The sequence below is a fragment of the Festucalex cinctus genome, chromosome 4, assembly GCF_051991245.1.
Source record: "Festucalex cinctus isolate MCC-2025b chromosome 4, RoL_Fcin_1.0, whole genome shotgun sequence".
In the NCBI taxonomy this organism is placed as follows: domain Eukaryota; kingdom Metazoa; phylum Chordata; class Actinopteri; order Syngnathiformes; family Syngnathidae; genus Festucalex; species Festucalex cinctus.
In genome coordinates, this window is record NC_135414.1 from 17,757,210 (window position 1) to 17,773,575 (window position 16,366).

At 37.8% G+C, this 16,366-nt stretch overlaps 1 protein-coding gene across 2 annotated transcripts in view; it reads right to left on the bottom strand.

The window, feature by feature from the left end:
- The window catches only part of LOC144017634 (protein kinase C-binding protein NELL1-like), a 144,770-nt gene that overhangs the window by 68,550 nt on the left and 59,854 nt on the right, over nucleotides 1-16,366 (bottom strand). For both annotated transcript variants that reach the window (XM_077519407.1, XM_077519408.1), the window contains 5 exons: nucleotides 15,919-16,053; nucleotides 14,246-14,348; nucleotides 12,413-12,486; nucleotides 9,164-9,263; nucleotides 8,059-8,187 (listed from right to left, as the gene is read on the bottom strand). In XM_077519407.1, the coding sequence (XP_077375533.1) occupies nucleotides 8,059-8,187; nucleotides 9,164-9,263; nucleotides 12,413-12,486; nucleotides 14,246-14,348; nucleotides 15,919-16,053 (541 nt within the window). The remainder of the gene's footprint in view (nucleotides 1-8,058; nucleotides 8,188-9,163; nucleotides 9,264-12,412; nucleotides 12,487-14,245; nucleotides 14,349-15,918; nucleotides 16,054-16,366) is intronic.

The window sequence follows — 16,366 nt, forward strand, 5'->3', positions numbered from 1 at the left end:
CACAAACATTGCACATACACACATACATGCACTCTGTCTGTTTATAAAGGACACACAAGAAAGTAAATTTCACTCTATCCAGTGTGTAAACCAACCACATCTGGGCATTTTTTAATGTTGTTATTGTTTTCTATACCGCTATATTGATGGCCCAGAAGAGTTTTTAAAACAAATATTCACTGCAAGATAGATGTGATATCGTACGGGCCAATAAAACTTACTAATATTAATTTATAATGAGCACTTCAAGCATCCCAGCCTACGAACAAATTAAGTTAACAACTACAGGGAACTACAAATTTTAACCCAAGGCACAATGGGCCTCACTCAGAGTTTGTTTGGTTTTGAGTTATAATATAGACTCCAAAATGAAATTCCTAAGACAAATTCTTAATGTTCCTTTATGAATTGTATACATATGCCAACTGCTCGACTTCAAGAAATCTTAAGTGTCACATGATGGCCACTTCTTTGCAGCCAGTTATTGAACCGCAAATCAGCATCCATTGCCTACATACAAAATGAGCCAACAACAAGAGAAAAACATGTGAATAACAATTAAAATCACACTTAACTATTCACTCTACTTTCCCATAGCAGGACATGAGCTTGCACTGTCATTATGCACACTGTCTCCCTGTTGAGAATAATTACTATGAGCAAAAAAAGTGAGAAGCCGCTTGTAGGATTTAGTTGTTGAAAAACACTTACAATGTGTGTAGCCCAAAAACGTCTTATCATGTATTTGAAAATACATAAAATACTTTTTGGTAGAGTAAACAATAGCTGACAAGTTTTTATTCAGGATTTGTTTTAAATTAAGAGGAGAGAACTGGAATTTAAGGGGTTTATCTATGTTTGAAACATGTAAAGTGAGGACCAACATTGAAATATAGACATTATTCAGTTTGGGGTGTAAAATTGTGGAATGGTTAATGGTTAATGAATGATGTGTTGAAGCTGTGTACTTCTCTGTTGGGGTTTAAGAAAAGTTTTAAATGTAAAAACAACTAATTTTTAATATTTGTGTTTGCTTTTCTGTGTTGTGTATGAAGCCGAAAATAAGCATTCATTCTCATTGGTCAGTCCGCATGTGGTTATTTTAACAAATCATTGTCCAATTTAAAAATGTTGAAAATGGGTTGCTCTCTTTGGCAATGTAATGTTAATGGATAAATAAACTTTTTTTTTCTCCTAAAAAATGTTTCTTTTGGAGATCTTCCACCTGATGGCAGCGAAATATAACGGCAGGTAAAAACAACTTTTAGATGAAAAATAATATACAGACTTGGTTGCACTATCTTGGTGTGATACATGAAGTCATATCAAGACAGTCTCTGCCTGTATTTCATCCAAAAACAGCCCAAGTTAAAGTGATACATTACTTCAATAAAGTATGTTGCCATCCGAAACTTTTATTTAAATCCCTATCAGCCATCTAACCGCTAGAGAGTCAAGATTGACCTGATATTCGGATCCAGCTGGGACATAAATGCATCGGAAACCCGAAAAGCTTCCCTTTGCACATTAGCGTTCCTCTTCATTGCATAACTCGAGGGCCTCCTCCCCCAGCTCGTTTCTACAACGTACCAAATGGAGGAGGAGCATATGCCATATGTGTTCCCTGTCATTACATCCTTTTTTTTTTTTTAAACCTCAAAGGCAGGGTTCCCACCGAGAACCCGATTGATTTGCAGAATAACAAACAGAGCCAATTATTCTGTAATGCCAACTGAGTGAGCACAATTCAGTCGGTAGCCTTGGACAATCCCGCAGGAGAGAGATGCATAATTCTGCTCCCATCACTGAGGCTGAATAAGGACAAATGAGGGTTATTACCAACTGCTCCCAATCAATATGCCACATTCTTTTTTGCATTAGGTCCCTCTTCACAGCATTGAGAGCATTACCATTAATGACTCCACTCTGATATACACGTAAGATGAGCAAAAAAAAACAAAAAAGTCTGTGATACACGGTGACGGTGCAGAAGTGTGCATTTCTGTTGTGGTCCAGTTATGTGGGACTTGACCTTGGAGGCAAAAAAGATTTAGCAGCCAGTAAAAAGCAGACTGCGGAGACATCATGTTTAGCCGAGTTTATCTGCAATCCCACGGCATCTACGCAAGCTCACAAACACGCTTTCATCCTCGCTATGGAAGCTCTGCAGGCAGGCGCTGCCCTTGATTAGCTCATTTCCAAACTGTGAGGATATGAATCTTGCCGCTTGGCACTCCCATGGATCGGTCTGGTGTGTTTGATGCCGCGGCCTCCCACCATTAGGAATCTCGCTGTTGCTGCTGTGATGATCTGTCAGTTCCTCACTGTCCAGCTAAATGTTCCGGACAATCTCAGCTCATTGCATCACTACTGGGTCCAAAATTGTGGGAAGAAACAATCTTTTACAAGTAACTTCCAAAAGAAATTACACGCGTCAGTGTAGTTCAGTGACCAGTAAATCAGATCAGCTATGAAGACCCCAGTTGAATTAGAAATAAAACTAAACATATTTGACACCAGAAAGGAACTCAAAAGTATTTAACAAACCTACCCATCAAAGAACAGTCACTGAATGTTTGATGTTTGTAATTGCTTTTAAATGTTTATTTATTTATTTATTTATTTATTAATACATACAACTTCTAGGTACTATCTAGGTACTGGTAGGAGTTTAAATAATTTGAAATATTTCATTTCTTATTAAACCCCATGTATTGTATCCTACCTTGATTTTCACAGGATTTTACAGTAACTGTTTTTTTTTTTTTTATGCCATTCCAAATTTAACTTTACCTCACACTATAGCGTACGAATATACTTTAATAAAGCTGTGCACCACGTCCGACAGGTAAAGTGTAAATACAAAACATTTTGACGCAAAGGTCAGAAAAGTGAAGGGCAAAAAAGAGAAGAAATGCTGAAAGCAGCTGTGTTGTCAGCTGAGATTGACTTGAGATCGCGGGGATCATAAAGCGCTTCCCCACAGCCTGTTAGCTAAGGGGACACATCATACATTTGATGTCTGAGGCGAGTGAGTCCAGCTGCTCTGGAGGCTAAATGAAAGTGAGCTGAACAAACAGAAATGGCCCTGTTAGGTTTGATGTGTTGGCCTCACAGTAGGTTCTAATCGTGTTACCCGCAGCTAAAAAAAAAAAAAAAAAAAAAAAAAAAAGCCCAGTGGGCAGAATCACGGATTACTGTCGAAGAATACAACCCTTCATGGAGCATGTGAAGTGGAGAGGACATCACGGAAATTATGTTTCAACATGTTAATTAGGTCAGCATTTATTGAAAACAAATGGAAGAGCAATGAAACCAATGCCACATATACACAAACATAACTGCAGTTGTGTGGTTGAGTTAGAGCTGCTGAGGGATTTTAGGACAACAGAAAGCAAATGGCTTCATGGAATCCACCCATGGTGGTTGTAAACAGCAGGAAGCTCCTGCTAAACAAACCCTTAAAAAACAAAACCAATCGAAACAAAAAAAACTTATACTATATTTCCATATAATATATGTGCTGAGTGGAGCATTTCGGTAGAACTGCCTTGGTTCTTGGTTGTAATCTCTGCTTCAGTTTATTTCATTTTATTTTTACTGTACTGTATATATGTATCATACATATTTTAATTCAAGTCAAATTCAGTTCACATTCTATTGTATGAATTTGTTTTAAACATTATCTGACCACACCAGAGTTAATTTAGAGTCAATTTTTGTTTCATTTTGAGTTCTTATTTATTTATTTAATATTAAGTATTTTTCAGAGCTGAATCATTGGTATATATTAGGTCTATTTTTTTTAAGCTTCATTTTATTTAGTTTTTATTAGTTTCAGTATTTTATATAGTTTTGTTTTTCAAAATGTGTATTTCTTGTTATCAAGATTATATATATATATATATATATATGAACAACCATCCAAAAATCAAATACAAAAAGCCAAAGCCTTCTGGAATGAAAATGGGTTAAAAAATATATATATATATATTTACAGTACCATTACATAAATAAACACCGTTGTAAAAGTCCTTCAGGATAAGATAGTGCTACCGTTATGTTCGCTCCTTGTTTACGTAGGTTTTCTCCAGGGATTGCAGTTTATTCTCAGATTTAAAAAAAAAAAAAGAAACATGCACTTTAACGTAATACTTTAACTTACTAATGTAATGGGTTGTTGGACTCAAAACACCAAGTCTAAACAAATGTTCTTATTTTGCTCTAGTCTTTCCCATAATCTCCTCCCCCATTATTTTCAAGTGTACAGTATGTTGTTTAATTGAGTCTTCAAATGATGGATATCGTGTTGTCTTCAGATTATAGTCTCAACAGATGATGCTGATTAGGTTTAAGAAATTGTGTTTGAACAGAAGCATCATTGTTTTAGGCCGTAATTAGGGAACTGTCAGCTAGACAACACCAGCGTTAATGTGTCTGTGTCCTCAGGCACTGAGCGAGGATTCAGATATGCTGTGAGACTCACTGACAGGATAAACAAGAGCTGATGAGGATAATAAGATGATCATAAGCCCATTAGTACAAATGCGGAAAAAAAAATAATCTATAACGATATGGAGCAGCATCATGGATACGCAAAGACTGGAAAGAGAAAAGCCCGTCGTAGCCTTTTGAAGCATTTCTCACCGACAGCGACGTTGCATCTACAAATGTAAATGTAACTTTTGGATCAAATTTACTTGTCAGAGTAATTTTCACTGAACAGTTTTTACTTTTGTGAAACATAGCTTTTAATCCGTTACATTCCGCTCGCGACTTGCATTTTTATCTATTTATTTATTTGTTTGTTTTGGATTGTCAGAAATGACACTGTTTTACCAAACCAATATAAACATGAGTGATGGTTGACTTCATTTCACCAACCAAAGCCAGGCAGACAGTCACATGACCACACGTAGTCTCCATGGCTCAACACAAAACCAAAGTCTTCCAAGTGATGAATTGATATGAAGCAGAATACATAAAGAGCACCAATGTGTTTGCCTAAAAGTCTTCATTCACATTTTAGTGTATGAAAACTCCACTTCCAAGTTGAGAACATCCTAATGGCAACAGTCATTCTTTTTAAGTAACGCAACATGTCCGCGCTGCAATTAAAATGTGAATAAATCAACATAATTAAGTTATATAAACACAATCATTTATATTTATAATTATTTATTTTTATTTGTGCACTTAATTTATATTATTTTATAAACTATTAAAACATGATATTGTTGGAAAAAGGTGATTTTGTCCAACCCTATTATATATATATATATGTGTATTTACATTCAAGCTCTGATTTTAAAAAGTAATCCAAAGCTGCTCACCAGTTATTCAGTACTAAAAAAAATGTGGAAGAAATACAACCAAATGAAACAGCATCTTGTAGATGCTGTAATTTCTGAATTCATACTTACTTCCTCTTACACCAGCAACAATTTGAAGGAATAGTTTTTGCTTTTACTTCAGTCATATTGATATAAAGTAACAGTACTCGTATTGGGGTACAATTTTTGACGACTCTTCGTACCTCTGTGTTAGAGTAACACCTGTGCAGTTGCCAGTCCCGTCAAACTATATATTCGAATCCATATTTTTGAGTTCATCCACATCACTGCAATTATTTGTAGTGAAAAGAGGATTTAGAATGCACGCAAAGTGATGAAACATGCACATATTTTTACTTTTTAATTAAATATATAAGCATATACAGAGTAGACCGCTAAATGAAAGACTCATTCTACAGTGTTGTTAGACCACAAGCTGTAATACATCATTTAGGAACCAAGCATCATTAGCATGTGCCTATATACAGTATGTTTACTATTCCTCCTACAGTAAACACGCCTTTCAGTTTCCTGCCTTCTTCAAGCTGGAGCTGACACAAGCAACATAATATTGTCCATGCAATATAATTGGGTAAATACAAAGTCATAACGCTAGAATATTTTTTTTTTCTTTTTTCTTAACTCATTCACTCCCAGCCATTTTCACAGAAGCAGTCCCGTTCGCTCCCGGCTGTTTTACTGGATTTTGACTGATTTTGCAAGTCCCACAGAATATTGTGTTCAATTGCTATAGAAGCAAAAGAAAGATTGAAGTCTCTTCTTTCATCAGGAAAAAAAAGTATGATTCTATCTGTTTCCGTTTTGCAGCAATTAGCATTAGAAGAGAGCTAAGTTTCATCAATTTTCACAAATCTATTTAAATTGTAAGTAATTTAGCTTTTTTTCTCGATGGCCCTGGTTGATCTCCTTTGCTCTGCTGCCACCTGCTGGCCGTTTGTGTAATAACTACCATTTCTGCAACTGTTCTTTGCAGTTGAGAGGCTGCATCAAAGCCTTCTGTATGCTCTACCATAAAAAAAAAAAAAAAAAAAAAAAAAAAAACATCTTTGGGACACTTACAACATTAAAAAACAAACAAACGTATTTACACGTTATTGGGAGCAAACGAGTTAAGGATGCGTATGTTTGGCAGCTGCTGGTGATACACCAAAAGTTTAACATTATTTGAACGTTTATGATTATTGTATGTTATATGATTGTATTTTAAAAGTATACAGAAGTTGATGATTGTTAATAAAAATACAAGAAAAATACAAGAAAACATTTACTAATTAAGTCTGAATTTGGAGGCAATAAAGAAGTCATGTCACATGCATCACAAGCGAACGGGGAAGAAGATTACAGCTAATCCATTTACAACAGTAACTTGAGCTGTCCTTGGGGAAATCCCTAAATATGGGTAATGCTGTGGCTTGCCGATTTACATTGTTGATCCAACAATCAGCGTCTTCCCATCCTCACTCACATGGTGTCGGACAATCTTGGATGGGAGTGGAGCTTTGGGTAAACCTCTTTACCACGCAGATCAAGCAGACGCAAACAGACTGAAAGGCTCGAGGCTCCCCAGCTCTCAGCATGTTCAGACGATTCAATCCAGGGTGGCGCCGAACCAAAAACAACAGCAATGAGAAAATCCTTCAATCTGGCCACTGGCATGCCCAAGCGTCTTAATCAAATACGACCATTAGCCTCCATCACAAGTACCAGCACCCAGAGGCAAGGTTTTGCGCAGCCAAGCCCAGAAATCAGTAAACGGCAAGCAAGCTGACACTCTTAGATAAAGCCGTTCTGGTTCGGCTGGATCACTTCAATATGTTCCCACTTCAAGATGTTACACTGTCTAATGTGGATACGAAAAGTAATAAAGGAGGTATCCAGTCAAGCAGTTTAACCACAAAACCGGATAGTTGAGAAATAGATAGTTGCCGAGAAAAGCGGCGCTAGGACAGGATAGCGATACAACAAGAATAATTTGAGTTTCTAAATCTCATATTTGTTATGTATGTTCATTAGGGGTGTCAAAATTAGTGTTTAAATTTTGAGTTAATTTAAAGTTCCTTTAACCACACTAAAAAATTTTAACGGGCGATTAGTGACCCCTTACTTGGAAAACCTGTACTAGGGTAATTCCAGTCGCAACGAAGCAAGCACGTCCATGTCAAAATTTAGCAGTAATAAATTTAATAATAATGCATATATTTGTGGAGACTGGGGTCAAGTTGTATTTTACCATTTAAAAAATGTGCAGAATTTCACCAGTTATTTCATGTTAAAGATGAGATAGCTTTTAATATGAAAAGAGAAATGCACTGAGCTGTCACCAAAGTCTTACAAATGTAATTGTGCCAACTAGTGGCAGAAAAAAATGACCTCAACACAAATCAATATCACACTCGTTTTTTACAGTACAGTACATATTTTTAATTTTAACTCAATTTTATGAATTATTATGAAATTACTGTATCAATGACTAAAAGATGCAGCCATATTTCAATTAGTTTAACATTTTTTTGAACAAATAATGAATACATATGATTAATATTCTGACTGTTGCTCTTAGTTGTGAGTCATGTAGATGAACAATAATGCACATTTAACACCAAAGCTGAAATGCTTTTCTTTTGCAAAAAGTCACCATGAGTCATCCCAGAGTTTGTGCTTGGTAAAAATAATAATAATCAAAAATGTAGTACATACTCCCTACCTTCACAGTAAGTAGAATCCCCGTGAATGGAGGCATAACCACTCTTGCATTCACACTCCGCTTTCGAATCTCTGTTTTTACACAGAGAGTTTTCTCCACAGATGACCCCTTCTGCACAGAAGTCATAACCTGGAACATAAAATAATACAAAGGTAGACAGTTAAAATATTGAAGACCTGAAAACAAGATTAATTTTAGTGTCATGGTAACATATTTGAAAAAAATGGTTGACATCCAGCCATCCCATTTCCACTTTGGTAATTTTTTTTATTTTTGGTCACCTCATACGTTTGTTATTTTTACAAATTATTGGCCAGAAAATGAATGATTTAGGAGGTGTTCTCCTCCTCCTCCTTCTCCTCCTACAAGGCATGTCAAAATGAAGCACAACCCATAATAAAATTAAACCAAATCTAATCAGATGTTTACACACAATCAATTAGAGCCCGACAAATTGCTAAGCACGGAACCTCGGTCACGCAGGAGATTTAAAATTAAAGTACAAGTCACACTTTAGTTTGTTGACAACTTTAATCTGCTATCTCTTACAAAATAAATTCTCCCCTTGCCCACATTTATTTCCGACGCCAATTTCAATACGGTGAAGTAAATATGTCATCTTATATTGGTCCCAATTTGAATCCCCTCCCATCAACTGCTTTCTCGCTAGCCATCCTTCCACTTAATGTTCTTTTCTTTACTTTGCTCTCAACGGCCAGTGTTAATCTTTTCGTTCTGTATCATCCTCTTGTACTCAATACTACATAACTTTCCCTTGTGCAGAATATACACTCTTTCACTGTGCATCTATAAGTGACAACCACTTTACTGTGTTTACTCTGTATGTTTACCAGATCATGTTGGATTTCCCCCAGTATTAACTCCCAAAAAAGCAAAAGAGTTTGGGAAAATGACAATCTGCTCAGGTATCTCAGCCAAGAAACATTTATACTTGATTACAATGAGAACAAATATAGCAAGGGTGGATTGTGTATTAGCATCGCTAAATCTGTCTCTAAATTGTTTACTCGCAGCGCAGGGTTTGTGTGTGTGAAGGGAAAAAGTCATCCCTGAAACAGACGGGCATGCTAAGGGACAGACATACCTTGACAAATATTGCAGCATCTCCCATCCCTTAATATCTGTTCGCTGACAGAACAGTTGAGCTCTGGACAAGTTTCTGTAACTCTCAGCATCAGGCCATTCTGGAAATACAGTTCATCGATTCATATCATCAAAAGTTGAGCACAAATTTCAAATTGTTTGTTTTCCTTTCTGTTGAGGAATTTATTTTTCTTGTGTATTTCTTGTGTTTAATGTACAGCACTTGTATTACTGTTACCTTCACCCCCAATTTCTCATCAACTCTGCTCTGTTGAAGGTGCCCCCATGTGTGACTACTTGCCCCTTTGTTTTCATCTTATTTGTCAAGTTGTGTTTTACAGCAACAAGCAGGTCGCAGAACCTCTCATTAAATCTCAAAAGGCATTTACGCAATGTATCACAAATCAGTCAAAAATATGGAGCATGCGTAGATGATCTTTTCGGCTAATCCCATCACAGGCTACCATAAAAAGTCATTTCGTACATCAAATGCCCAACCTTCCCCTTGATCCAGGTTTGGGAACGACACTCAAGCTCTCCAGCGGCTGGGCATTAGGGTGTGTACTGAGAACCGAAACGCAGCAGCAACGTGTACCCTACACTATCAACGATCATAGATTAAATATCGCCCCCCTCAAAAATACATCCAGATTTGCTTAAATATGAAAACAACACGTTTGACATTTGGTAGAATCCTATTTAAGCTGGGAAATGTATTCGTACTGATTTGACCTTTTTCTCAAATATAAGAAAATCATTACCAAAAGATCAGGAGGGTGCTAACAAAGAAGTTCAATGGATTAGACAGAATCACATCTTACTCATTAGCTCTCTTCACAGGGACTACTACACTACATATATCAATTAATTCTACAAAGACACCACTGCCTATTGAGCTTGATAATGGATCCACAGCCTGAAGCACAGTGAGAGATATATAGTAGCGTGGATTAACTACAAAAGTGGACTGAGGATACAAATGAGCAACCTTCAGTCTCAGTCAATCATTCTAGTGGTCCAAGTTGAATGGGGCTGTCATGAAAGCAGATGAACTCGAGATTCAAGATATCTTTTTTTTGCCATATGCACATTAAAAAGAGTGGTAACCCTGAGCAATGAAATTCTTACTTTGCTAGTTTCCCTCCACTTTAAGAAAATAAAAACGATTATAGATGCAATGAAAGAACTGAGAAAAGAAAGAACAACATTCAAAAGGACATTATATTGGAGGTCACTCAGTTTAAAAATGTGGATGTAATGTACCAAGATGTAGGAATGTAGCTATTCAAGTATTACATCTTGCAAAGGTGTTGCACCGTGTAGACATTCAATATTGTGAAGGGTTGCAAAAACAATATTGCACAGCTCTCGATTGTACTGTACGTCCTCAATAAGCATCTGTTGGCCTGTGTTTTGTACACTTGTGTAGCCTCCACCTGATAGGAGAAGTCCGTTTTGTGGATGTATGGGCTATTCCTGATAATGCTCAGTGTCCTCTTTCTGCCACAGCTGTCCTAACTGATGTAGTGGTGTAAAGGCTACTCCACAGATATGTTTTAATGACACACTGGGGGAGACTGTCTGTCCTGTATGTTGCAGTTCGCATACCATTCTGTGATGTAGCTGGTCGTGATGCTCTGATCAGAAATTACTGATCAGTTGGGTTTGGTTGTGTGAGAGCTGAAGCTGACGATAAGCGAAGTGGAGTGGGTCCAGTGTGTCAGGAACTGCCTGGCTTATATGTGCCATGACTACTTTCTCAAAACACTTCATCACAATTGAGGGGAGCGCAACAGGGAGATGGGTTTTGGGGCTTTTCTTGGGGAGGGAGGGACATGTTGGATTTGAAAACAGGTGGGCATAGGCAGAAGAATGAGATTAACAGATGCAAGACAGTATCCTGCTCACTCACAAAGAGGACAAAACCACAAAAAGAAAAGATGTTAAACATAATGGTGTCATTTTCCCTGAGGCCCCGATGACAAACAGAAAACCATTGTATCGCTCAAGGTCCTTAATCCCAAAGATGTTTCTCTGATTCACAACTTCTTTCAGTGTCATACTCTTCTAGGTCTCACATTTAACTCATTCACTCCCAGCCATTTTCACAGAAGCAATCCCTTTCGCTCCCGGCTGTTTTACTGAATTTTGACTGATTTTGCAAGGCCCACAGAATATTGTGTTTAATTGCTAGAAAAGCATGGAACCTATCAAAAGAAAGATTAAAGTCTCTTTCATCAGGAAAAAAAAAAGTATGTTTCTGTCTGTTTCCGTTTAGCAGCAATTAGCATTAGAAGAGAGCTAAGTTTCATCAGTTTTCACAAATCAATTTAAAATTCTAATTTAGCTTTTTTTATCTAGAGGGCCCTGGTTGATTTCCTTTGCTCTGCTGCCACCTGCTGGCCGTTTTTGTAATAACTACCATTTCTGCAACCGTTCTTTGCAGTTGAGAGGCTGCATAAAGCCCTCTGTATGCTCAAGCATAAAAAAAAAATAAAAAAAATAATTTAACCCCCCAAAAAAAACTTATAAATATGTTTTTGGGACACTTAAAACATAAAAAAAAACGTATTTACACATTATTGGGAGCAAATTAGTTAATCAGAAAGTCCCTGTTGCATGGCTCATTGGTAGCTGGATAAAGAAAATCCACACAAGATTTGCAGGGCCACTATTGTTGTCCTGTGTCAGAATGAGTTAAAATTCTCTCTTGCGCTGACGTCAGTTTTTGGCTGCTCACATTCGTCATTGTGTCACTTTGTCGTTTGTGCACGGCACAAGAGTTGCTGGGCAACGCTTATACTGGCACGCTCAAATGACAGTTTGGCATCTTCAAGGTTAAAACATGGATCCGCAAATAGTGTATGTGGTGCCGTGTAAGCAAATGTGCACCCACGATGGTAGTTTTGTCCTGAAAAATGTGTCTTTCCAGATAAATGACCTCCCCGTGAATGAACCTCACCGATGACCTCTGGTTAACATGAAGAATGTCTTCAATTATAATCCATGTGGTAATAAAGCAGCAGTTCAAATGAGGTCTTTTGTATTTCTGCTTTAATTAGTTTTTTTTTTTTTAATTACCTGGTTTTCTGATCGTTCGGAAAAACAAAGAGTCAATTGAATGTCAGATGGAGAACTAATAAGACGTCCTGGCTTCCTGAATACTATAACAAGGAGTCCAAGGCAGGCCGTCAACCCAAATGCTTTTTGCAACTTAAAAATCTAAAGAGAGCACCAAAAGTAGAGTTACCTTGCATTCCCTGCAGCTCCTGGATAAAACTCGTTGACCCTCGGAAAAGACCTGCCCCATGTAACTGCATTTTGCTGTGGGGGGAAAAACACTCTATTAAGGCTTGCGCAAACTGAAATGTATTAAGAACCATTGACATAATATGATATCCTAGTACTTTAAATAAAAATGAACAACATGCGATTGCACACCAACATGGTTTCAAGGCAAACGCAGCCAGTTAATTCAGCCAGTAAAATGAGTTGTCCTTGGCTAGCGAACCGAAGCAGGGTTGGGGAAAATGTAACAGTGCATTAGGAATACAACAGAAGGGACGCTTCTACATCTTCCTCTGGCAATAAAGCAGAAATATAAAATGAAGCCTATCATGTGAAGTCCTGCTTTGCTCCTCATCCGGGTGCGGGGCCATGGAGCTGACGCTCACAACTCTGGAACATAATTCGCTTGTTTGCCTGCGCTAGAGTTGTGATGTTCCGATGGGAGGAAGGGTCGAGAGACTGAGCATGCGGAGCGACTGAGAAAGGAAGAGTGACGCTGGAATTATTCAAAGGCAAACTATGCATGAGGGATTGTCGGGTTTGCAGAATAGCGAGACACACAGCTGTCCATAAATTTTTGAGCATTTACCAAACATATTCTTTTATAATTGAATTACAGTTGGCCGGTGCTCACCAACCAAGATGGTTGTGCCCCCCTCTTGAGGCATGGATCTTTAAAAAAAAAAAAAAGCTGTAACTTGAATTTTAACTAGCTATTTTTGTGTTGTGGTGATAAGATTGTCACTACAAAGACATTAAAACTATGAAGAAACAATGGCGTGATTTAGTTATATGTCAGATTTAGTCATATTATTAGCAGGCGTACATGGATTACGTAACGAATACGTCAATGTTGGCACACAAGATTTCCACACATTTTTCAAAGTGAATCTGCGAATATTTTTTGTGTGATGATATGACATATGTGTAAAATATGTAAATATTTGTAAATGACGAAAGCTAAATGAGGACGCTGGGTAGACTGGCACACATCCAATACAGCAAGCGATGAGAGAAACATTACACATCCAAACCCGTTTCATTTGAGTGTGTTGGACAAGGTGGCGTCTACGATAAACAATTACTTCTTGGCCATGTTGATTGTGTGCTAAGCAAAGTTATTATAGTTAACAAAAAAAGTAAAGCTAGAATTTCAATTTTCAACAACAAAAAATACAAACATAAATGATTTTCAATTTTTTTTTTTTTAACTAAGTAAAACTACATTTTGCAGTTAGAAAACTATAACTAAGTATAGCATTTCATTTGTGTCAAAATCAGACATGAGATTTCGGGTTTTATTGTAAAACATCTACTGTATTTCAGTATTACTGTAGCGAAGAAGGAAAATCGAATAGTCCTTTGGAAATTGTTGTTTACTTTATTGCACTATTCCACAATACTTTGTGACCTTTAGTGACCTTTCTTTTAATCTTCCACTCAACAAATACTCCATTAAAAAATACTAATAATAAAATAAAATAAAACAAAACACAAAAAAACAAATAACTAATAACCATGGTGGCTACTTATTACAAAGATTCCATAGTTGGTATTCAGCATGCAACTCAGTAGTATCAACCCATATTTAGACGGTTGCGCATGGTCATGTGAACGTATGGTGACAGTGTGGAGATGGCAGTAAGGCAGAACCGATTATCTGCACCACTGCATTACTTAAATCCCCTACAAGTGAGGATGGCCAGTGGGGTGGCCCGAGATTGGCTCCACCATTGGAGACTATGTAGCTACGACAACTGATTAAGCGTGAGCTATGTTTGTGATCTGTACTCACGTCTGCATTTCTTGCAGCAGGTCCCGTCCACATGGACCGGCAATGAGTCCTCTGAGCAATTGGCAGGAGGACAGAAAATCCTTCGACACTCTACTACTCCATTCTGTAAGAATAAATAAATAAATAAATAAATAAATAAATCATGGTGGCAAAATTAGTAAAACTTGTTTGTTTTCTGGCAACAACATTGCTACAGCAGTGACAGCACATACTATTTATTTTTTTTATTTCTTAAAGAGATATTAATAGTTTGTCATCCTTTTTATCACATCTGATGCCCAATTTGCAATTATTATAGGTTGATATTACCGCGACAAAGTTATTGTGACAAGGGAGAAGGAACTTGTTAAGTTTCTCAACATGGGGGAATGCACAATTTATTGCAATGTTTTAATTAGGGCTTTGAATTCTAATGACAAGTACAGGGGAAAAAAATGCCTTCAAAAAACACAATTATTCACACTTTTCTATTTCTGCACTCCGGGGGTAGGGTTATAAATTCATGAAAATGTCTGTTTTTCATTACACGACCATCGAGAGGTGGAGTGCACCGTGTTGTTACTACAACTGGTAGATCGCGGACTGCTCCTAAGTCTATCACGAGGGGTGTGTCTATGTGGGGGGAGATGCGGGTTTTGTGTGTGTCGTGAACTTATTATTGTTATATATTTAAAAACATGTTTTTTTTTCTCTAAAAGAAAAAAAAAGAAAAAAAGAAGTAGGTCATATTTTACTTATCTCTCTATTCCTGAGCGTTCAAATAAGGTCCTGAGCTGGGTCAGCAGCCCACAATTTTAGCTCACTGGTAGCGCTCTGTGCTCCCAAACCGGAGATGTGCTCGCGGCACGGATTTAATCCCTAACCCTAACCCTTCTACCCCATGAAGAAAAAAAGACACAGACAAAAAAAAAAAAAAACACGGTAGAACGTGGAAGCAAAAAAGTTTGGGTTTATCACATAGTGTCATTATTTGTTCATTTGTCAAACAAGACTTTAAAAGTTATTTTTGTTTTATTTTCTACCCATACAAAATAAAATAGTTATAATGTATGGCATCTTTGGGTAAACCGAGTACCACTGAGTACAATTTCTGGTGTGCAGAGCTTTAATCGGATTGAATTACCACCCCCTAATGAATTGTCTAGTCTGGTATAAATATACAATCTGTGAACTGATTCATCGTTGAGTGCTGGAGGATACATAACGACACCAAGTGGTCTGCTGATACGGAGGCCCTGGAGGGCTGACACGAGTTTTGAAGCTCATCTCTCCTTGCAGATGCCTCTTAATTTCATGAGTCATTGGAAATAGTTCCCCAGGATAGCACCGATATCACTTAATAGCACATACAGAGGAGCAGAGCGCACCAACTAAACTCTCTCCAGTGCTTGCTGTGTTGTGATACAGTAAGTCGAATTCCCAAGGGCTGTAGATGGCCTGATTCAACACATTTCAAAGTCTGGCTAGCATGTGTACGAGCAGCTAATTAGGGGGTGATTATCAGGCCTGGAGGCAGCAATGGTATCCGGTCTGGCAGAGAGGAAATACTAAAGGAAAGTACCTTTAGCAGCACATTTTGCAATCACTTCCAGCAAGGTTTACGACACCTAACGTAATGTTGTGTTAAATATGAATCAAGGGTTTGATCATTAATTAGGACAAGAGCCACTCACCTTACAAGCGCAGTTCCTGCAATTTTCCGGCTCCACCCACAACTCCTTATCCCTGTAGACGAGGCCGTTGGCACTGCAGGTCTTCTCGCAGTGGCATCCCTCCAGCTGGGTCAGCCTGGACTCGGCGTAATTTAACTGAGAATGACCATAAAAACCACCAGTCGCAAAACACAATCAAAAGTCGGACAGTGCGAGCGGGGTAACCTCACAGCCATCGCCCTGCGGAATGCCCCCACTTTTGTTCACAGTGCTGCTCCACTGGGAGCCGGTCATTAGAGGAAGAATAATAAGTGTTCTTCATTCAGCTCATGCTGCACACCGTAGGCTATAAGCTACAGTATTCAAAAAAGAAAAAAAAAAAGAAAAGAAAAAAGAAAAAGAGAGAGACAGTGGAGAACCCCGCATTTACTCCTACGCCCATCTTTCCAGCTCGTTTAATTCTCAATTC